Source organism: Melanotaenia boesemani, chromosome 22 (assembly GCF_017639745.1).
Source record: "Melanotaenia boesemani isolate fMelBoe1 chromosome 22, fMelBoe1.pri, whole genome shotgun sequence".
Taxonomy (NCBI): Eukaryota; Metazoa; Chordata; class Actinopteri; order Atheriniformes; family Melanotaeniidae; genus Melanotaenia; species Melanotaenia boesemani.
In genome coordinates, this window is record NC_055703.1 from 11,272,010 (window position 1) to 11,296,141 (window position 24,132).

The window sequence follows — 24,132 nt, forward strand, 5'->3', positions numbered from 1 at the left end:
TTAATGAATGTCCCATTTATTAGCTTAGTTTCATGGTTTAAATATCTAAATATGTCCCCACTATTATTTACTATTTCGTGACCACAGGATGTTGAAGGAAAGAGAAGCTGTTCTTTGCTTGTGTCAAATTAGTGTCAAATAAGTTGCTGCCAGCTGAAATATATTAATAATTGAAGTTTTAAGTTTTTATTTATTGACATACACATGATTTGTGATTTTTGGATCATATAGTGAATAATAATTAAAAGATGTATTACATTTTTTCCTTTTTTAAATGATTTTATTAAAGACACATCATTGCATATGTAGTCCCTGTTTGTTATTTTACAGTGGAACTATTTAACGTTTATGTTTTAGCAGAATGTTGACTTCATGCTTTTCTGTTTCTAGTCTTTGTTTCCCCCTCACTCTACTCTTTGCACAATAAGCATAAAGACAGAAGGCGCCCAAAGCCTTGTGCAACCAAATAAAATAGTACTTTGAGAACTACAGACTTTTCTGTCATTTCGGTGCATGGGATTGGTAGCAGACAAACTAGTGTTTTGACAACTTGGGCTCTTGTAAACGTTCTGGTCCCCACTCCAGACCACTGGGTGGCAGTAATTCTTTTTGGCAACCACCAAAAAAAATGAAGAAGAAGAATCAGCAGCAGCAGCAGTTGAAGAAGAAGAAAAAGAAGAAGAAGAAGAAGAAGAAGACCTGCAGCCCAGAGATCAGGGTTTATTGAACGCAGCAAAGGAAGAAAAGAAAGAGAGATATGGAGAAACAGGTAATTGGGATGAAAAGACAGCAGATATCTTGCTCCTGCTTCAACATTAAATGTGTTTCTTACATCTCCCTCAAGTCTGAGGTGTATATATACATATATATATATGTATATATATATATATATATATATAGTATGAGAACCACTGGTCTAGGGGGGACGTGCCCAGAACAGGTTGCCCATCAACAAGGGAAGATGCCACAGGGCCCAAGTGACCCCAAGGGACTCATACCATCCACTTAGACAAACCACCACCAGAATGCCCAGAATCTCATTCGTTGCAGGCCTTGTCACTGGCAGGTGGAAGTCCAACCCAGGCCAGCAGTCACATATTATGCTTGCCCTACTCTACATGTGATTCTGTGTGAGATTCTAGTAAGGTGACCATCTAGCCCTAGAGCACAGAAGAGCCCAGGGCCCTACCACACACACCCCAGCCTGCCTCGGGGCTGGCTGCAGGATTTTAAATGAAATGGTAGCGATCTGGATGACACCCCATGTTCAAATGAGAACATCATTTTCCTCAACAAGACAGTGGCCGTTTGTCGTTCTCTGATTCACATGAACATGTCTCAGTGCTGCTCTGTCACACATTCAGTGAAAATGTTGAGGACTTTTTACTCTTTTCAGAGCTTTCAGAGTAGAGCTGCCATCAGATCCAGTAAAGTTTTTTTTTTGTATATTTTATTGTTCTTGTAATAAATAAATATACAATATATCTTCTATATTTTTGCTTGCTTTTATATTTTTACTGCTAGTTTTGCTTTAACAAAGATGTATTATATTAATTAGTTAAACCTATATTTAGAAATCTGTCTTTTCTTTTCAGAAATCCCAGAATATATTAATTTATCTGAAATGAATCCACACAGAAGATATATTTGATTTCAGGATCCAAATATCTAAACAATTAATATTTCAGTAACATATACATTTTCAGTATGATGGTTTGGTATGATGGTTGGCTCCTCATCCATCCATTTGTAAAATGGCTGCTTGAACATTTAATGATCAGTACTTGTTAAATTCATGGCCAGTGTACCGACTTACAAACACAAGGTAAGCACTGATATCTGAAAATGAAACAGGAGGTAACACACCTAACCTGAACTCTGTTTGCTGATCAGCAGCTTGTAATGACGCAAGTCATTAATTAGTGCTTCTCCTGTGAGCTTATCGCAGTAAGGACATTTCTATCTAGCCTGTTTTTAGACATGTTTTTAACATGTTTTTCTAGACAGAAACCTGAAAGTGTATTTGTAAACAACAGATGGGTTTCCCCAAAATGGCAGCCACAGACCCGGTGACGTCATGTGCTCATTCTCTACTGTTATGTTTATGTGTGGACTGGAAAAGCAAGTTTCTTGGATTAAATCACCAGACTGTGCACCATTATCTTCTTGGTTTAAAGTCACAAATATGCTCTTATCTCCACTGTGTTCACATGGCAACAGTGGTTCCAGTAATGACAGCTCAGGTGCCAACCTTGCTATGACATATTTTACTAACAGTCTATGCTGACGAGAGGTGGCCTGCATTATTGTCAGTGTGTTGACTACATTATGGAAGTGGTGCATATGGTAAATAAGGATATACTCTGCTTTTAAAAGTACATATGTTTGAATATTCTTAGCCAGAGCCAATGTGCTTCTGAGCCAGTGGCGGAGATGACACCATTGTCTGTGTTTCTGCATCTTTGACTTGCTTGAAAACACTCTCTGCTTCGGATCTACGCCTACTCTGCTTGATATGAACAAACAAAGGCCAGCAACGTCAAAATCTTGACAGTGTCTTTTTTCTCAAGTAACAGCACATAACAAGTGACTCATCCAAATCCTAATGTAATCTAATACAACCACTCTGCCATAATTCTTCCTCCTTTTCAGCTTTTGCAGATGTTAAAATGCTGCAATCCACTTAATATTTATGATTGAGATCATAGTGTGTGAAAGAGTCGCATTAGGCTGCATTACATTGTAATCTGTTCTGTAATATATTACTTCCCTTGTGTATCTTATTGGATAAAACCTTATGGATTGACCTATAATTGATACTAAGATTTTTTTTTTTATGAAAACTTCTCAAACACCACCAATAATATTCACTGTTTTTCCAGGATGATGATGATGACCATTAAAGTATGCCTTGAAAAAAGCTAGCATACTGTATTTAGAGACTAACTTTCTTCTTTGCTGCACACTGCAGTGCTGAATCAGCCAAAAGACATTACACCTTACCGATTCCTTCATTACATCAATGCAGCTCGCTGAAGAGGAGCTGCATTTAAATGGAAAATGACAAGATGGATTCAAAACTTCAAAAATCATTTAAGATGTGGAGTAAGAAAAACTGAAATCAATGAAAACTGTATTTATTCACTGGAACACGACAAAAGTTGCTGTTAGTTAGCAAACTAATTCTCTCTTTTCAAAAGGTACTTGAATGCAGTCTCATAACTCCCTGTGAATCCCTATTTTGTGATTCAGGTTATACTTCAGTGGAGCACTGTGGCCGCTAATTAGCTATGATAGCTTCTTTCGTTTTGGACCCCTGAGGACTCTGATCCCTGCACTGTCAACACAGTTTGCTATGGTCAATGGTGCAAAAATTGGACTAAAGTTGAACTCAGTTTTGATTTCATTAGTTTAAATGCTGATGGACAGAATCCTTAAAGTGTTTTTATATTCATCAAAAATGTCTGTTACAGTATATTTGGTGACATCCAACCATTTTACACACTCATCTTAGGTGTGACTGCTTACAAGCTGACTGCACCTTGAAAGCTACCAACACAGCACTGTCAGACTGAACTCCGAATCTAAGTAAGAAACAAGAAGCTTTGCTGTTTTGCAGCTGTCATCCTCCCCTCAAAAGCTCTTCTGCCAAGCAGTGTGTGTACACATAACCACAGAATAACTACGAATAACCCAATTTATTAAGTTTCACTTGTGCTCCAGCATTTTAGCTGCTGGTTTGTGAACATCCTGCTCACTTAAAGTCTTGTAGACACTGTGTTGATGTAAATGTTTCATACTGTCTATTCAAATGAGAACAACCTGTACTGGGTAGCATTACTCTGGGCGTATAAATGAACATCTGTCACATTCACACTCAAGCCAAACAAGATAACTCAACAATGATTAAGCCTATCACAATGAATCTCTGGCTGTGGATGCATTTCAGTGCTGATAGTGACGCCTTTCATGTCAAACAGCTATGATGGGTTTGTCAGGGCTGCAGACAGAAGTGTAGGAGGTGAGGTAAACTACAGCAGCCAGAAGTGCTGCAAATCCCCTGATAGACAAACCCAAAGTGCATCCAAGAAAAGTTGCTGACACTCCAAGTGAAACTTCAGAGGAATGACTTTAAGTCTCAAGAAGGAAGCAACTGATTGTGAGAAAGGCAAGACAAAATATACACATTACTGATTCAGTGTAATTAATATTATGGCCTCTGACATCTCAAAACCATCATTTAGGTGCAATGACTTTAGAGAAATTTGCAAAAAAATGCAAGAAGAGTAATAAGATGGTAAAAATGACTGGGAGGTAGCTGCACTCTGTCTGCTTATGTGCAGTTTAAACTAAGACTAGACAGTGAGTGTATCTGTATGGCTGTGTTAACTCAGTGCTGAACTCCAACCAGCCTGTGCATGTCAGCTGCGAGGCTTTTTAGTCTGAGATCTTTGGGTTGTGTTGGACTTTGGGCAGGAGAGGTAGAGACACCACAGACTTTGTGGTGTCAGTTACTTCCAGCTGGGAGGCTACATAATAAGTCCCACTGTGCATTTTTCTCTACTTCTCAAAATGATATTTGCAGCCTGATGATGCTCTTTTTATGCACTTGTCCATTTTTGAAAAGGCAGTGTGTGAAAAATATGAGCAATATGGTAATGTGCTCATTTAACCTTTGAACGGGTTGAGGGAGCCGGCAGTCGTCTGTGCAGAGACTGCGTATGCCTCATCTTTTTTTTCTTTTGGTTTTTAGCGAACACGTTCACAACTAAATGAGTAACATGGAAGAAATTCCTAATTCCATGAGGATAAGCACAATCAAGGAAGTTAAAATTAGTTAAGAATTGTGTTTTTCCCTCAGTGAATATTTTCGTACTTAAAACCTGAAATGAGTGGGTCCTGTAGCTATATGCACACATCACATTGCATTTCCACAACTGCATTTTTATTTTCGATATCCAGGCTAATTGTAGCAGACTCCTGTGTGGCAGCCAGTCTATTAAGTCTTACAGGACACTGATCGACTCTTAACTCCCCATTCTGCCTGTCCAATCCTCTAAATCCTTTGGAGTGCTCTGTGCTGTTGGTTGTGCCATTTGAGAGTGAAAATACTGCAGCTAATGCAATGGTACTGTGGCACCTCATAGCTCTGCACAAGGCAGGAAAAGGTGATTTATTATGATCTAACAATGCATTTTATGAGGGTTGGGAACTGGGGGCAAGGTCAGGGGTTCAAATGGGATTTGCACTTAGTAAAATGTCAGTCAGATAGAGGAGTTGAGCCTGATCCTTTGGTGTGAAGGTATCAATGCGCCTGCTAAATGACTGCTAAATGACTATACACACACTGCAGGACTACAAGCAAGCTAACCCTCATTTAACACAAAAACATGACAAGCATGCAAGCTTCTATTAACCAGATTATGAGCCTGATATAGGCTTTTCAGTGAAAACAACACAGTTACACACCGACCTGATGGTACCTTCCTTTGGAACTCCGAAGTTCCTAACAAGAAAAGTGTGTCTCCAAGTTGGAAATTTAAAGGAATCTTACCAAATTCAACATGGCTGTGCCTCGTATAAAAAGTGTTGATAGTTGCGTATTTAATCTTAATTTAATCTGTCAGTTTGTGTCTCATTAAATCAGCCACACACATAATTAGCTTCCCCAGAGCATTTTGTTTTTGCCAAACAAAGAAAGACATCACGTTATTAGCTTCTGCTGCTAACATTAGCTAGCCTGCAACGAGCAAACGAATGACCAAATTTCATTGGTTTTCCAAACTTCTACCTGGATCTTGGGTGTGGCATTATTCGCAGTTACAATTTCTGATTTCTGAAGTAAAGGAACACAGCATCAATAAATTACTACACTAAACAAAACTGAAGTGCTTATACTTCTATAAATTTTAGTGTTGTTGATGGTCTTCTGCTGAGCTGGTGGCATGAAAACTCAAGGTTAAGTGCTTAGCAATCAAATTTGCCACTGAACATTATAAATCTACCTCCATGTAACTGATCCCACTTGCTCTCCAAAGTCTAATCTGTGCAAGTTTGTGCCGTCTTACCTCATATTCCACATACTCCTCCTCCTCCACCTCGTAAGAAACCGTTTGGATCTTGACGTGCTCACCGTCCTCCAGCAGCTTGTTCTGAGGATCCTCTGTGCTGGGCGTCTCTGCTCCCTCTGTGCCGGAGACATCTTTTGCCTTTTTCTCTGTAAAGGTGGTCTCACAGCACTCACTTTTGTATTCCTTAGCCTTGATGCTGCCACTGTCCTCCTTGTACAGGATGAAGTTAGGCCTGTAGAAGGCCTCTACAGCCAGATGCAGTGAGGTGGCATCCAGAAACTGCTGAGATTTCATCTTCCCATTGGTATTGTAACCTCCTCCGCTCACTACATTGCTGTTATTGACTTTTCCTCCTCCACCACCCTCACCTCCTCCACCTCCTCCTCCAGCAAAGTAATTAATAATGTTTTCTTGGTACTGGTTATTTGGGAATTCTCCCCCATAACCGTTGACCATGTGCTTAGTGTTTTTGTCCAGCAGTGGGTTCTGGAGCTCACTCAGGTTCTCCATTGCAACAGGGGTCAAAAGGCAAGAGGAAGGAGCTTCTCAGTGGCAGCACAAAGATGAAAGAGTGGCGGATGAACAGGCTCCTAAGTGGCGGATGTTTGTGTCAATAAAGGAGTAAATGGTATTAAGCACTTGGAGATCTACAGAGGAAACACACAGCAACAGAAAGAGGGAGAGTTTTAGCTTCAACAGAAAACTTGGAAGGTTTTTGTACAACATTTACCAGCAGGAAACAGTTAACCCGACATCAGATCAAAGTTAAGTGGTCGCTCCCTCGGAAGCAACAACTTTTACAGCTTTCAGCTTGTCTAGAACTGCACCCAGCTGATGAATCCTTGACTTTAATTTGCATCCCTGCTGTTGACACATATGTAAATACACCAAAGTGGGAACAGCGACGCATCATAGCACTTTTTTCTCCTTAAAATATCCTGGTGTCTGTGCAGGTTTTTTTGTGCACCTAGTATATTTGTAATAATCTTATTAGGTGTCATCTGCCTCACTTTCTGATCCGTGTTAGCTCAGACCTCTTACACTCATAAACCACCGATGTTTGAAATCTTCCACATCTGAATTAAACAAGTCTGATATTCAGAATATAATAAGTAGGACTTTTATTTCTTCATTTTTATTCATAATGGAATTTGGATAAGAGTTAAAATAGGTGGGAGACAGCCATAAATCCATCTCCAACCATCTTTTGGCACTTATCAAAGACTGTGTCAGGTAAGGGTCTGAGCTGAGGTTGCCAGCTACTTCCTCCAGCTCTTCTGGAGGGACTCTGAGCTGTTCCCATAGCATCCAAGAACTATGTCTCTAGCAGATACTGGGCTTGCTTGAGGCTTCCACCCAGATGGTCCAACCTGAATCCCCTGGGAGATTTTCAGAAGGCATCATGACCTGATGACTGAACTGCCTTACTGGCTCCTGTCTATGTAAAGCAGCAGGGACTCTGAGCCCCTCCCAGTGACTCATCTCCTCATCTTCTCCCTTAGGATGAAGCAAGACACCTTTTGGAAGAAGCTCATTTTGGCCATTTGTATTCACAAGCTTACTTTTGCAGTCGCTACCACAGCTCTGGTGAGACTGACTAGTAAATTGACAAATTGACCTGAGGGCTTCACTGTCTCCACCACTACAGACTGATACCACACCTGCATCACTGCAGACACTAAAACGCAATATTCTTTCCATTAAAGATGGTTGATGATTTGATGAATTGAATTGATGGTTTTAGTTTTAATTTAAATTGAATTTATTGTACAGGAGCAGCAATTCAGATCATTTGATTTTTACCTGAATTTGCAAGTTTCACACTAAACAACATGTTTAAAAATATATATATTTTTGTGTTTATTTCAGAGATATTTTTATTTTATCCAAATTTGCAAGGACTAAATTACACAATCAAAGGAAATGCATCACAAGAAATGAAAATCCTAACTATAAATTGCTGGTAGCTTTGATGAGTTTTAGCACCATATATAATGCTGGTGCTACTCATACAGATAAAGATCAAAACTATATTTTCTACCTGTTATTATTATCATTATCTACCTCTTGTTACTCTGTTTTGTAATTTGTATAAACATCCAAAACAATATATATACATACATTTATTTCCTCCTTCCTAATTCTACACTGCAAAAGATAACCCTAAATTTTACTGCTTCTCCATATCCACCTTTAACCTTCTTCTGATTATTCTGTGGTTTATATAGAAATGCCAAATGAAGATTATTTCTCTGGGTCCTGATCCCAATCGTGTATGGCTGGCTCACTGCTGCATTTCCAAATGCTTGAAGGTTATATACTTCTACTTGCAGACAACAAGATTAGACATGATGCAAAATGGCATTGTAGTAATGGGCTAAAGATAATAGATGGTTGGCTCAGGAGTTAATAACTTGTACCCCAGTCATTTCAATCAAGATTCCTGCATTTGTTTGCTTGCTTGATTACTTTATGTCCACAAAACCTGTTGATTCAAACAAAAAAAACACATTTTTCCCCTTTATTTAGCATAGCCTCTTATATTGTGAGCCATATGTTGAATTTCCCTCCACCACAAAAGACACACTAACTCAGGAAGAATCGGTGAGATTCAATAAGCATAGACGTCTTCTTCCTCCTTTTTCAACATTGATGTATTTTATTACAAGTTGAATTCTTTTCAAATAAATTCAAATTCAAAATTAAAAAGCCCAGTATGTAACTTTACCAGAGTTTCTTAAGAGTACCATAGCAAATATTTGGACTGTGTCTCTCATTTCTGCCACATTGTTCAGCTTCAAATTGTATTTTAGAGTAATAGAATGAACTACAAGAAAATGCTCTCATTAGAAAAGACATAAAGCTAAATTTCTATCTTATGTTGTGTAAGCAAATAAAGCAAAATGCTACAAAGAAAACTGTCAACATTAGTACCCGGGTATTAGCCTTTACACACTTATTGTTAGTCTATCAATTCATGTTTGGAGAACTTTCTCTCTTTCCTCCTACAAAAGGCTTTCCGTTCTGTAGGAATCATTGGTTGTCTTGCATGCTGATTTTTCAGTTGTGAAGACTATGAGAGCTGTGGTAAAACCTACAGATTGCACCTCTTGAGGGTATATATATATTTTTTATCTTTATTGTGTTGTAGAAACTATCATATTTTTTATTTAGCTTTTTACAGACTTTGTTATATTTACTTCCAGAATTTCCTGGAAAGAGATGAGAAACAGAAGAGGTGACATGCAGCAAAGGACTCCATGCTGGGATTCAAACCTGCATCAACTGCATGGAGGAGCTGTAGTCTCTGTTTAATGAGCTGGCTGTCATAAACATCCTTTAATGTAATACGCAGCAGTCTCTCCAACAACTAGCTTTTTCGACATGGACTAATATTTTTGCCTATGAATCTTCTTCATAACAGCCTCCAGCTGCAGCTGGAACACTCGAGGTAAGTGAGTTTAATAGAGGCTGCTCTCGTTTTCTGCCAACGCTCCTCCTCGTTGCAACACTCCACCAAAAAGGCAAATTTTTCATTTTTTTCTACAGCCACTTAAGAGTTCCTTTCTTGCACAACTTTGGTGTTTTTGTTGGTCTATTAGCTGTCGCCAGTTTTCTGGGGGACACTTGAGTCCTGAAAGCCCAGATGACGCCACACAGACAGGAAGCTGCAGCGGTTTGACTCCCATCCATATCTTCTTGTTCGTTTGGTTCCAACACCATGAAAAACTCTTAGATTAGTAGGGAAAGTATAAGGTTCAGCCTGATTTGAGTAAATTCCACGTTTTGACAACCAATTCCATTTTTAAATGTCAAATTCTACATATTCTCTGTTTTCCGCATCACATAAATCAAACAGTGTCATATTATATAGTTATCTTAGTCAGAATCACACAAATATGTTTGAGCTTTGACTTCATGCTGTTGGGATTAAGTTCTTTAGCTGTCCATAGGTGCTTTCACTTAAGCAGAGTCCAGATGGGGACACTGATCAACAATTTCATTAATAATTTAGTTGTGTTGGCATTGCCTGTACTTATTCATTTACCCATCCACTTTCAATTTTTACAGTTTAATGTACACATCCTTCCTGAATTCCCTCCCTCCTCTCCCGGAAGAAGCTCTTATGTTGCAGTTTTCTTTTGTTTGCTTGTTCATTTTCCTCCACTGCAGTATTTTTGTTAGCCATACTTTTCAAGTTTTCTGCTCCATGAATAAAATACAAGCCCCAGACTCCCAGGTTTCCTGAAGCTCTGTAAGCGCTGGACAACCATGGTTCCTCCCTGCCGGACCTCCTGTGTCTGAATGTGCTGACACTGTTGTTCCACACCAGTGCTCCTGATAGTCCATGTCTAGCTCCGGGGTTCGCACACTCATGCAGCTCTTATATTTGTTGAATGGAAGAATGAGGACCAAGCGCTAAAGGATGAGTTGGTGCTGAGGTTGCTATCTGATGTTGATGCTGCTTCAGGGGCAGAATATTCTTTGACCCTGGTTTAAACCCTGTGGTCACATGTGCCTCAGTAAAAAGATAAAAACAGATCCCCTGCCATCCACGGCAGGGGATCTACTGTTTTTCATTAAAAATAAGCTGCAACTTACCTGGTGGGGATGATTTTCCTTTCGTTCTTGTCCTGCCTTCTATTAAACGGATCCAACAGTGATACAAGTGTCACATAACATGCGATGTATCCCCGTGTTTTTAAAATGTCACAGGAAATCAAAGCATAGACACTTAACTCGAAGGGGCCACAAGTAGCCTTTTAGCATCAATAAATCAACACTGCGTTAAGTAAATCTTTAATTACCAAAATCACGTGACTGCAAATTTGCAGTCGTCTTCTGCAGGATTCACTGTTTAGATCTGTTATAGGTCAACAGTTCCACCTGTTTGTCCTGGCAGAAAGAGGAGGTGACTTCAGTGAAGAGGTGGCTCTGATCAGTCCAGGCCCAGACTTTTGGATCACTCAAAGCTGTTCCTGTTTTCTAGATTGTATGTTTCAAATGATTTTCTTATTTTTCTCCATCCTTCTTTATTTCTGGCCTCACTGCCCCTCTCAAGAAAAACATCCCCATGGAATGATGCTGCCACTGCCATGTTTGATTTTAAGGATGGCACTGATTTACTGACTGCTCCATGCCTGGTTTCCTTCACACACACTATTGGGGATTATGGGTAAAAATTTAATCACTGTTTCTTCTGGCTAATTTTGGTACCGTTTGAAACACCTAACAGTCCTGCCTCTAAATGTCTTTCCCCTCCACACAGACCCATTGTAGTAAGTCTGGCTGGTCAGCTGGACCTGCAAGGTCTTTACATGCTCATTTTAGTGCAGAACTCTGCCTTGCAGGTCTAAGGGCAATCCTCTTAATCTCATGACTTGGTATAAACCAATAACTGTCAGACCTTACATATGCAGCTGCATCCTCTTGATTATAACCAATAAATTCAGTTAGAATAGAGGGACTCTGGTATGTCTTAGGATCATCTCAAGATCTGTTGATAGGTGTAAAATACACCAGTGCTCATTTGCAAGTGTCCTAAAATCTTTAAACACATTGAGAAGACACTCCAAAATCTGATTTTTGCGTTGTTACTGTGGAGAACTATGTCCAGATGGATTAAATAAAATATAAATGAGTCATTTTTAAAGGTCTAAAAGCTTTCTGCCAGCCTTGTAAATGCTAATAAACTAAGTCACTGACATGGTTGGAGGAGCCAGAAGAAGTATTCCTCTAAGTACTTCACTGCTTCTGCTACTGTATAACTCCTACTATGCTACAAGCTGACAGCAGATTACCTTTCATGACATTAGTTAGAGACGCTCTGATAAATCTTTATGTTGTTTTCATGCTTCCAAATTTGTTGCTGCTGGGTTGTTGCTGCAGAGGGGCAGCATATTTTCCCTCAGCAAATAGTAATTATAGTGTGAATAAGCTATTTTAGTGCAAGCTGAGCAATGTAGGACACCTCAGAATCAGTGAGGATAAATGTCATAAAAATAAATAAACATAGTTTTGTATGGGTGTGCATGGTTATTTGGAGGCGTTTGCATGTTGTGTATGTTTGGCTGTGAATAAATATATGTGAGTAAGAGTGGGTGGATGTGTTTTGGAAAGAAAGAGATAGGAAGAGAGGAGGGTAGCGAAAGAGAGGTCACACTTATGTGTGATTCTTTGGTAAAGTGCATTTGGGCACTTTGGCAGACAGAAGAGGCTGGGAGGTATAAAGAGCTGGGAGGTACGACTGAAAGCGAATGAGGCAGAGCAGTCGTTGATGCAAGGAAAACTATTCAGCATGACAGACATGGCCTGAGCAGAGGCCTGCCTGCTGCAGTGCTGCTGCTTAGGAGATGCCCAGAGGTGTCTGATGAGGAGTTCAAAGATTAGTGAACAACCTGTAAGCATCAAGTTGCAAAAGTCTAAGACTGAGACTGTGGCACAGCTAACATGCCAGCCAGCCATGCTGATACATCTCTGTGCTTCAACCCCATTAGACTCCAGTCAGCAAAGTCTATTTACTTGTGCCAGGCCATTGCCAATCATTCTCGGACCTCTGACCCTGAAGCAGAAAACGGGTATTATCAACAAGGCCTCGAGGCCAGCATTGCAAGATGCAACAGAATACAAATGTGTCTTATCTGTCTGACATGTTTACCAGCGTATTTCACCCATGGTCTCTCACAGCTTTTCCTAGATGCCGCCTGTGGACATTTGCTTACGGCCCTGGACGAAAACAGCTCTGTGTAATTTAATCTTAGAAGCAGCATATGGCATCTGATATGCATAATAAGGCAACACCAGGTAGTTATTGATGAACACAACTCAGGATGATGCACAAGAACTCATCGTTTAAAATGCTACTACAGTACATCACAGACCACATTTGTCAGTGAACCCTTCTCCTGGCCTCAGCACATGAAAGTCTGCGGACAGATTAAGCTTCAGAAAACGATTAAGTGAGTAATGGGCTTAACACCGTGTTGACTGATCCTTTTATGAACTATTATCATCAAAGGAGACTCTATAAAATCCAATGTCATAATGCACTTGAAATGAATATAAAGCCTGTTCCTGTGTCAGCAGCCGGTGCTGATAGTCTGTCCCCTTCTGTCTGCATGACTATCTGTGGAGCTGATAAAACACTAAACCCTAAATACCCCTTTTACTGAGGAGTCAGGACCCCTCTGGAGCCCTGTCTGCTCTTGTGTCCAGCTGCAATCTTACCACTTCACTTACACTTTGTCACACCTTTGAGAGATGATTTCAAGCGTTCCCTAGTGTGCAAATCCACCATCTCTGTCACATGCATTTGAATTATTCAATGGGAGGGTGTTGTCAACAGCAGCCATGTACACTTTTGCTGGAGTGGTTTGTTGTCTGTGAGAAGCAGGCTCAGAGTTCTCTTCATTGTGTATTGATCACACACTCCAGGAGCAGATGACAAGACACCGGAATTTAGATTGTGTCTTATAGACAGCTAGATACCTAACTAGATATATAATAGAGCTGCGATTTAAAAAGGGATCAGACTATCTAAATTATTGCAGTCAGGGAGGATCGGAGACAGGGGTTAACTGATGGCATTGTGTGTGGCTCTACTTGTCTAACTCTCAATGTAGGGACATATTTCTACCCATTTATAGACAATCTGTAAATCTATTTTCCATTTGGAGACAAAACACCAGTATTCATCATATAAATCAGTCATTTAAGTGTTAAGAACTGTGTTTAGGTAGATTTATGTTTGTCCTGAGGAGTGATGTTCACTGCACTCCTCTTTATTTAGTCCAACTCACTAAATATTTAATTAATCAATTAACCTTTATACACACTTAACAAAGACTTAATGCAAAAGAGAAATAAGTAAACAGATAAATATGTCCTACCTGCACACAGAACACACCTTTATTGTTCTTTGTTCTTTCTTTGTCTTATGTTTGTTTTGTAGGTGCAAAACAATCTAGCTCTCTGTCCATGATCCTTGATTATGCCCGAAACATTTCTTCACAGATATTACACAGAAAGACATAAGAACTGGGTTTTAGCTCTGGCGGTCGCAGGTGCGAACTGTGTGCTGAGTTCTTTATCACCAGCAGCCTCCACCTCCTCCATCTCGGAAGACGCATTGCAATGCGACACATGTGCCACTTAAATCTAAACACTCGCGCAATGTTCAATATATTGTGCGTAAAGACAGCTTACTTTCTAATAATCAGACAATTCTGGCAGGGTTTCCCTAGCTCTGAAATAAAACAACGGGGACATGTGCGGTGTTAAAGGTGAACTGTAAAGAAAAAAAAAGCGATTAGAAATTAATTACTTCCTTACCTTTGAGTTCTTGTCAATCCAGTTACTGTCAGAAGGACACAAAGACTCGCTTGTTTTTGTCTGTGCATCATGGCAGAGATGCTGACGGTGTTGTCCAAGGGTAAAGACATTTCTCAGACTTGTTCATGTGAAGAAAGGTTTAATCATTCCGGACGAACAGGTCCTCGTTCCGGAAAAAGAAAAGAAAAGAAAAGAAAAGAAAAAAGAAACACGGTCTGTAATCGCTCTTTTTTACGAATATGAAGGACTCTGTCTCTAACAGGATACTGACTGAATTTCCGTTGCCTTCATAAACTTAAAACACCCCCCGCAAAAAAGTAAAAGACAGGAAGAGATGAGTGGTGGTGCGTGGAGGTTTAGGCACGCGAATGGAGAGATGATGAATCCAAGTGCGCGCAAGGAGAGAGCAGGCAGCGTCCACCCTGCCTGACTGCAATACTTTGACTGCGCGTTTCATGTTAATGCTGTTCATCAGTAGCACAACAAAGGCTTTATATCTGAGAAGCTTAAGACGGTCCCTCATTCAAATTAACTGCCAAAAAATAAATAAAAATAAAACAAAAACAGTGACAGATTTGCTCTCATAAGCCTGAACATACAAGAAGTATCTCAATTTATTATAGGCAAGGTTGAGCTGGGCAATCACTTCTCTGAAAAAGTGTTTCAGTACAGATGACTACACCCTTTAAAAGCAGCCAGAGTAACGAAAGAAAAACTGGATAGTCCCTGTTTTTTCTGAGCCTAGTGATTTTTTATTTTTTCAAATGGTCACAGTAACCTCAGTGAAGACTATTAGTGAAGAACCAAAACTGCTGCCTGGTAGCATTTAAGGCCATTAAAACCAAAATTCTTAATGATTGATCACGTATTTTATCATTAATCTAAATTAGGAGTGCTCACATAGGTGAAGAGTTCCTAAGTTTGCTTTCATTTTAAAACAGTGCTTCAAAGCTAAAGGGATTCCCTTGCAGATGGTGGAAGCACAATCTCAGTAATACTCTGTGTCCAAATGAACATGCTTTGCAACATGACCATAAACAGAAAACACTGCTAGATGTTGGAATTGTTGTAATAACTCCAATAATTTACCTCCTGTGGTTCCAAAACATTTCATTTAAATGTGTAGGAAACATGGTAACATGCATATTATTTTAAAAACAAAACAACGTATTTTCTGCCTGACAGTATTTATCCGGGTGTGTTAGGAGATTCAGAAGCTCATGGTTGAATGATTTATCTCTACCTAATGAACTCCACCCATGTCTTTATCCTGGAAATGGATTAGAATGAGTGAAGAAATTTAATAATACTCTGTCTAATCAAATTTTATAGTCAATCTGGAAAATTGTTGTATTTTGCTCTGCAGGGTCATAACATGGCATTGTGCAGAAAACATCTCAATGATCAACACCATATGGTACGTTTGTTTGGATATGGAAAAGATAACACTAAGGTTGGACGTCCATCTTAAAAATGAGGAGTACTTCTAGATTCTTTGTGTTGCTGGGTTGGAGATACACATGAAGCATTCTTGTATTAGAATTCTTCCATGCTGTACACAAACATCCATATTTGAAGTACTGTCATAAATGCACCTTTGTACTCTATCAGTCAGCTTTATTTTTCTGAATACACACATATGGGTGCAAGGAATTTAGATGTTTTGTTTTTCTTTTTTTTAATTAACTTTCTAACTCTGTAAACATGCAACGGAATAAGAACAGCAAGCCGAAAACCTAAAATTAAATCAGTGTTGTTCATTCCTAAGGTATACTTTCTCTCTGTTATGCAAAGGTTTTAATTTTATGTTCAATGCACGCTTCAAAAGGTTAACGTGACCTTCAAGTAAGTGAATCTACCTCAAAGTAAATCTGTGTTATTATCTGTAATCTGAATCTGCAATTGGAGTCCTGACCATAATCTTGTCAGTTTGATCTTTAAAGTCAAGCTCAAGCATGAGCTGCAAGAGATTTTCTGTGCTGACATTTCCTTCCTTTCATGTACAGTAGCCTGTTTTGTGCATTTGACATTTGGACCTATGCACTATGAAACAAACCAAAAAATAGGTCAAGAAATAGCTGGAAAGTGAGTGGATCAAAAAATTGTTGAGATTATGTCTGAGGATGACCAAAGGATGGACAACATGGGTGAAAAAAGAGGGCAAGTGCAACGGGAGATGGCTCTGACAGGCTGTGTAATAGCCTTAGTGTTCTGAAACATTGATCATACAGTCATGTCAACCTTTTTTCCCAAACCACCTACTGTTCTTACCCTGCACTCTCACTATTTCTCTTCTTTTGTATTTTGTCATCCACCATTTCCTTTTTTCAATCTTTCAAAATGTAACTATAATCATATCTAACAAAAAGATTCAGATCCACTGCCCAGGTGCATGCAGGACCTCTTCAGAAGCCTATCAGTCATTGATAAAATTCCAGCTTTTCTTTTCCCCACCATTCTTCTTATTTTAAACCACTTAAATGCCATCAGACTGCAAAACCTAGTAAAACTTGGCTATGTCCTCCTTTGCTTTTCAGAGATGGTCATCCTTTTCATACCTGCAGGCATGCTTTGTGAAAAAAGAGGAGCTGTAAAATACAATTTATTTGTTTTGAAATGACTTAGATTTCTTTTGCCACAGAACATTAGGGCTGCAAAATTAGTATCCCGGAGCTCAGTGGCTCACAGGTCTGTTTGGAAGCAGAAGGCTGGCATTCTGGGATGATGGCAGCTGCATGGAGAGAATACTTGAAGACCCAAGGACCATTGTCTTTGGAAAGTCTTGTTCTCCCCTCCCACTTTATTCTTACTTTCCCTTCATGGTGTCATTTGTCACCTTTTACAGACCTTTTTTCACAAATGAGTGTAGAAGGCAGAGGGCTCATTGAAAGTGTCGTGCTCAGATCCAACCTCTACCTCTCTGTCACTCTCAGCAGACATTCTCAGGAAGGAAAAGAAAGGAATACAAATGAGCAGCAATTTTTTGAGACACAAACCTTCACAGCTGGTCAAGATCCTTACCGATTCTGGTGCTCATTGGTGTGTACCACTTTCCATATTGTATGCTTTACATGTTTTATGGATGTTGTGTTATGTTTATAGTATTTTGTTCTTACTCCTATTAATTTTAAATTAAAGATGTCTGTTGTGCTAACATATGAATTATACAGCTGATAGATCTTCTATATCTGGTGAAAATTAAGCTGGCAGTATTGTTTAGACTTAATATATGTTTTTAATTATTGTAAATGTCCTTGAAGTTTTGCCCTTTGTAACATTATGCAGACAATTTAAAGCAAAACTAGATAAGTTTCTAACCTTAAAACTCTGCTTCTGTGTCGTGTTGATGGGACACTGACATTTACTATGCACATTACATGCTATCATTGCCCTACTTTGTCTCAGAGCTGAGAAACCAAACTTTATATCTGAGCCCGGCGCATCATGTGACAACTGCATTGTGTTTTATGGTACCACATCCCACACCAGCAACAGGACATCAACACACTAGCCATTTTGGACACGCTCCATTCTTCATGGCTGATTCAGCAATCCGAGAAGACATTATCTGAGGCTGCGAGGAAAAGAAGGAGAGGAAGTGACAGAAGAGACTTTAAGTGAGATGTCAAACCCTATAAGTGCTCCTAAATGTTGTGTCGTCACTTGCAATATAGGACCATAAAATAAAACATGCTCATATTCATGCCATGATTGAACAAAAAAAAACAACAACTAGTAACAAAGTCACTGTTTGAGGGTGGTGTAAGCCAGGGGTAAGAGCCCCAGACCTGCAGGTTTTTGAAAATTCCCTGTTTTAACACACCTGATTCAAATAAATGAGTAAATGGTAAAGCATCTTTTTAATCAACCATGTTGCAGCTGCAGCAGTTGTACAATGCTGGTGGAATTTGATACAAATTACTATGCAGTTCAAGTTTAGTTATTTATGCAAATATCACATTTCAGACCTGAAACCAAACTAAATAAATTAAACATTATGAAGAAAATTACACAGTATACATACCCATTATGAAACTCACCACTGGATGGAAAACCCAAGCTTTTCAGACAATATTCAATAGGTACATTTGTCTATATCTTTAAAATGAAGTAGGGTCACAATGAATCCTTAAAAATTGTGACATAACAGCAGACGCTTATTTGCTGTGGGGCCACGTGTACCAGGAGTCACAATCCACATGTTTTCTGTACCTTCTTAATCCAGCGGAGGGTCGTAGGGTGGCTGGAGCCTATCCCAGTGGCTACTAGGTGAGAGGCAGTGTACATCCTCGACAGGTCGCCAGTCCATCACAGGGCCAACACATTGAGAAAAAACAACCACTCACTTCTAGGGAGACTTACATGTATATTTTTGGACCCTGGGAGGAAGTTGAAGTACCCCGAAAGAACCCATGCATGCACAGGGATAACAAGCAAACTGCCTACAAAAAATCTTGATTTGAGCCCCTCCCCCCAGCCAAGGCTTGAGCTGGGAACCTTCTTAATGTGAGGCAACAGTGCTAACCACCACATCACCATGCAGCCCGCCATGAATCACAAACCATCAACAGTAAAATGTGAAATCCCTAACATGTAGTTTTTCTAAAGCTAATCATTAAAGTTGTAACATCCAAGCTTAATGTAACCTAACATAACATAAGGGAAGGAATCAAATATAGATTCTAGAGGAAATGGAGTCTCTTTCCCTGTGCATATTAAATTCTCCTAACCCTAATCTAATCAAAGCGTATCCCTCACCACTACCATGTGTCTCTTATCACACCTATCATGTCGACTATGTCATCCTTCCCAATTAATGCTGCCTACTCTCATCTTAACACCAATTCATTCTTCATGCTGAGCTAAGCGGTGGTATTTTCAATTATTCTTTAGCACATTAAAGAGGACCAAGAGGAGGAGGTTCATGCTCAAAATATATGACTCATATTCAAAACATCTGCAGTTACTGGTAAGCAGAAGCTGAGTTTGAGATGTTGAAAACTGAACATATATGTAATAAGCCAAATTTAAATTTAAGCCAAATCCATATAAAGTTTAATTAAAATTCACCAGAAAAACATTCATGAGTTAATCTGTAGTGTGTTTAATGTGGCTGAGGGTTTGTATGCAGCATACTAAACACCAGCTCAAAGAAAGAAAAATAAGATGTTTTCTTGGCTCCTTATCTCTTTAAGCCTTCCTCTGAAGTGAAGATCAGTCAGTGAGAACATCAGTACTCCACTATAGCATAGAGTGTACATACTGGTGCTGCATTTTTTTAAAACGGTCTTAAAATAGCGGCAATAATAATAATAATAATAATAAAAAAAAGTAAGGTGGGAGTTAACTGTTTATCAAATTGTGATAAATTCTAAAACGTCTTTATTAATTTGAAATTGTCCATCATTAGTTTGAGGCAGGAGAACGGGCATGAATAGATGCATGTTAACCGTAGCATTTCCAAGACATCTGTGAGTGCATGAGCACATCCTTAGTAGCTCTGTAACTACAGAGCTTCAATGGAGGTGAAGGTGGTGTGCTGCTGATATACCTCAAAACCAGAAATGAAGGGTTGTCACAGAGTCAAACCTGCAGGTGTGTGTAGAGCATTACAATGTTGTCACATAACTGTGTGAAACCAGGTTGCTGTGAATAAGCACATACTGATTTGACCCTAAGTTTCCTCTGCTTGGTTCCTGTGAATCATCAAAGAAAACAGTGGTGACTTTAAGGCCAAAACCTGCATGCTCTGCTGAGATGTGTTGTATGCCATGTAAAGTGTCACCAGTAAAAAAAAAAAAAAAAAACTGAAAAATGGATGTTTTTGTCAATAATGCTAAATCTGAAAAGTAGTGGAACAACCCACACACTGTCTTCTTAGACTCAATGACTGACCTGAAGTGTGATATTTTCCAATTCAAGCCATATGTTTTGGAGTGATGTTTACATATAATATTTTGCCTTATGTCCCTCATTGCTGTGGCCACACAGCTCGAACAACCCCAAAATCACACAAGATAAACAAGCCATAATGGTTTGTGTCCACAGTTAGCCGTGTTCATGAAATCTTAGACAGTTTAGTTCAGATATTTTCTTACAGTTGCTGCTCACACATTTACTTGACAGTGGAAATTTTTCTGCTACCGTGGCACTGTCATAGCATGAAATAGAAGTGAGTACAATGTTGCGATTGCTGTTTCTTTCACAGCACGTTGACAATGGCGGATGGGTTTTCCCAATGTTTGTGTAGATATCAATACTAGATGGAAAAAGGAGCCATAACATCAGTATCTGGATAGAAAGCAACATGTCAGCAGAAAAGAGGACGAATCTTACTAGACAAGAACATTCCGGACTCTTGTGTTCACATGTGCTGTAGACTGCATGGCTTGTGTTTAAATGACTTATCCCCAGTTAAGTCAAGCTTAAACAACAGACGTTATCCCTATTTCACCAAAATAAATCAATGTAAAGGGAATATATATGATATTGTGACTAAAACTTTAATGTACTTTTTCATCTGCGAGTCACATAAGATAGATTTTCAATGTCAGCAACTGAGACAGCTCTTTTCATCCCCCACTACTTCACACTGTCTTCATATTACGTCCGTTGTTATTCTCTTCATCGAGCAGGTGAAATTCCATACTGCGCTTTTAAGAGAATTCATGTAGAGAAGGGACAGAGTAGCTGCTTGCTTGTTATGTACACACCACTGCCATCCTTCTGAACTAAGAACACAAAGAAAAACACTGAAAGTGCAAAGCTTTTTTTAATTTTTTATTGCTGGATTCATCCGTTAACATGGCTGTCTCGATCCAGGATCCTACTCTTAGTAATTTAAATGAATACTCATTCATTTTAGAGACTACTTTATCTTTGTTTACACGTTCATGGGATTTTACAGTCCGAAAAACAGCAGATCACAGCAACTTTTCAAAGGGTCTCTACACCAAACACAACGGAGAACAAAAAAGAAGGGAAAAAAAAGTCTGAATCTAATCAAGCTACAAGAGAAGCCCTCCTCGCTGCTGAACATGCGTCACTCTGAAAGGACTTTAAAGGTCTTTCATGAATTTTGTTCTTCTTTGAATGAGACGAGAGCAGTCATAGTGTATTATCGAAGAAAGCCATGCAGCTGTCAAACAAGATGGGGATCTAAAGACACATTCCTCCACTCCAGCTTAAATGTACATTCATAACCCCAATTTGACCCAAAAGCAAATCTTCAAAAATCTTCAAATACGCTTTTTTGCTCATCCCCTGTTGTGCTTTTGTTTTTTTAGCTTGTATGCTTTCTTCTGATAAGCCTCATTTGAAATCCATCAAGCCTTTTAAATTTGGAGTATTTGCACATTCCTTGTTGAAGTTTCCCATTTACCCATTTTCACTGCCTTTAGAAACCATAGGACAGTATTTGATCATCTGCTGCCCTTCTCTTAAGACAGATCATTTCATGACTAGCAAAGCAGAGTGAACATTGTTTGCTGGGTTCAACTGCACAGGGTAACTCCTCACAATCAGAAAATAAAGACATTGCAGATTTGTTCAGTTAGCAAAGGTACAAACCTTTCTTATGTAATTTACTGCGGCACTGAGAGTTTTACTAGTATAGCTAGGAGGGAAATTGTCTTGAAATTGTCCCTGTGAGTTGAACATACAATCAAAGACTAAAATGACAGTGAAAGCCTTAATGAAAGAAAAGAAAAACAGTTCAAGGTCGGTCTTCTGGAGAAGCTACAAGGTTCCCAGCATGGCCAAAGGCTTCCTCTTATTTGTGTCTGACAGCATATGTGTGCATGCTCCTACACATCTAAGACACATGATGAAAGCCTATTAATCCACACTCCTACACAGCTTCCAGTGTGTGAAAATAGTGCTGTATGATTTTATGCTGCATGATATACATATATATATGTGTGTGTGTGTGTGTGTGTGTGTGTGTGTGTGTGTGTGTGTGTGTGTGTGTGTGTGTATACAGAACTTCTTTGGAGTTTCATCCCACTTTCAGCTCTTTGATCTGGATGCTCTCCATCTCTGTTGTATCACTGACAGCCTCTGAGTGTCCACTCAAGTTTCTCTATGTGGATCTTTGATTGTGCCACCTGCATGCACTGGTTGTGCTCTGCCTGACCATCACTGCTCCAACCACCGACCAGTCAGCATCAGTGCTAAAGACACCTGACCATGTGAGCCAACAATGATTTAAATGAACTCTCATCAGCAAATGCTCTGACGTGCATCACATTGTCTGTGGCTTTCCTTGGTGATTAATTAAAATGTGTTAGCTTAATTATCTTGATGGAAATAAAATGTGTAAAAACCACAATAATTAGTTGGACCCTTTATTACTATTAAATAATTTGGCAAAGTCTCTTTAATCCACAAAAGTTAAGTGGTCATCAGACCTTAAGGGAAGGAGAAGAAAGAATGCTATTCTTGGCATCAGCATCGGTGCTGCAGAAAAATCCAACTTAAAACATGTCTGTTTATGTTTTGCAGTGTGCATCATAAAAAACATGCACCTGTCAGAATGTTTGGTTTGATTTCACTGTTCTTTGCTCAAACAAGCCTGCTGTGTTTTTAACTTGTGCAGATCCTGGATAGGTGATTGGCAACTGTTTAATGAGAGCCTCCATACCTTTGATTATGAGACCCCACTAATGAACAGCATGTCAGTTTTACCCTATTAGCAGAGAATACAGACCTGGCTACCTTGGTTAATCAGTAGGAGCAGCATGTCCAAATGCCAGTCAAAGGGCACACTTGATATTTCATGCAGCTCCCTGTGGAAAATATGAATAATCATTCAAACTTTGAGATATTATTTCCTGGGGGTGATGTCATCTTCTCTATGTGAGCTGCTAGAACACATTTGAACACATGCTGTCAAGGTATGGCTGTGTGGACTGATGCCCAGCCAATATTCATCACACACTTCAACAACCTTTCTGACTTAATTTTTTTCTTTCCCTTTACTTTTCTTGATTAGAAGTGACACAAAAATATGTTCAGGTTCAACTGGAAAATAGAGATAGCAGGTAATAGAAGAGAGTAGGTTAAGTGAATGGATATGCTCATATTGAATCAAGAGAGCTGTTGGAATGTTAACCCTGTAGGAGTGATAACCTCTGTTGAAAATTAAAATCTTATGATTGTAATCCCTGCCTGATCTTTTTTTTCTTTTTTGCCAACAACATATTTATTTATTGGCGATAGATACATGCATTAAGCATATAGCTGTACACATGTAAGTAAACACATAGCCCTTTACTGGTTCTCAAATGTAAAATTTAACTGGCAGGTATGGTAAACTGAAAAGACGGTCCTCAACTGAAACCAAAAAATAGTGGTTGGTCTTCGCGAACTGTGATGTCATCAGTAGGCAAAGGCTTTGTTCACCCAAACACCAGAGCAAATAATCAATAAGCTTAAGAAAGTGAAAAAGAATATTGCAATGGTAAAGAAAGTCTTGGGCAAAAAAAGGAGCTGAACATGGTTTTACTTCTCTGTCTTCCAAACTGCTGGGCAGTGTGCTGGGTCATTGACAAGCAAACAATGTAACAGAGGTGCAGAATTCAGCCTCTGCAGCAGCCACAGCCAGACAAGATGCCAGCTGAGTACTCCCTCCCCTGGGTCTTCCACAAATGAAGGAGGTAGGTTGACTGCATATGGACAAAAGTTTACAGATAATCAATGTGATCTGCCATTTTGCTTCTGCAAGTACTTC

General features: G+C 39.3%; 1 protein-coding gene across 1 annotated transcript in view; it reads right to left on the reverse strand.

Annotated features, from left to right (window-relative positions):
• syndig1l (synapse differentiation inducing 1-like) overlaps nucleotides 1-14,810 on the reverse strand; it is a 36,043-nt gene extending 21,233 nt beyond the window's left edge. The window contains exons 1-2 of the mRNA XM_041975040.1: nucleotides 14,403-14,810; nucleotides 6,069-6,718 (exon numbers count right to left, since the gene is read on the reverse strand). Of these exons, the coding sequence (XP_041830974.1) occupies nucleotides 6,069-6,581 (513 nt within the window). The 5' untranslated portion in view covers nucleotides 6,582-6,718; nucleotides 14,403-14,810. The remainder of the gene's footprint in view (nucleotides 1-6,068; nucleotides 6,719-14,402) is intronic.
• Between the last annotated feature and the right edge of the window lie 9,322 nt (nucleotides 14,811-24,132).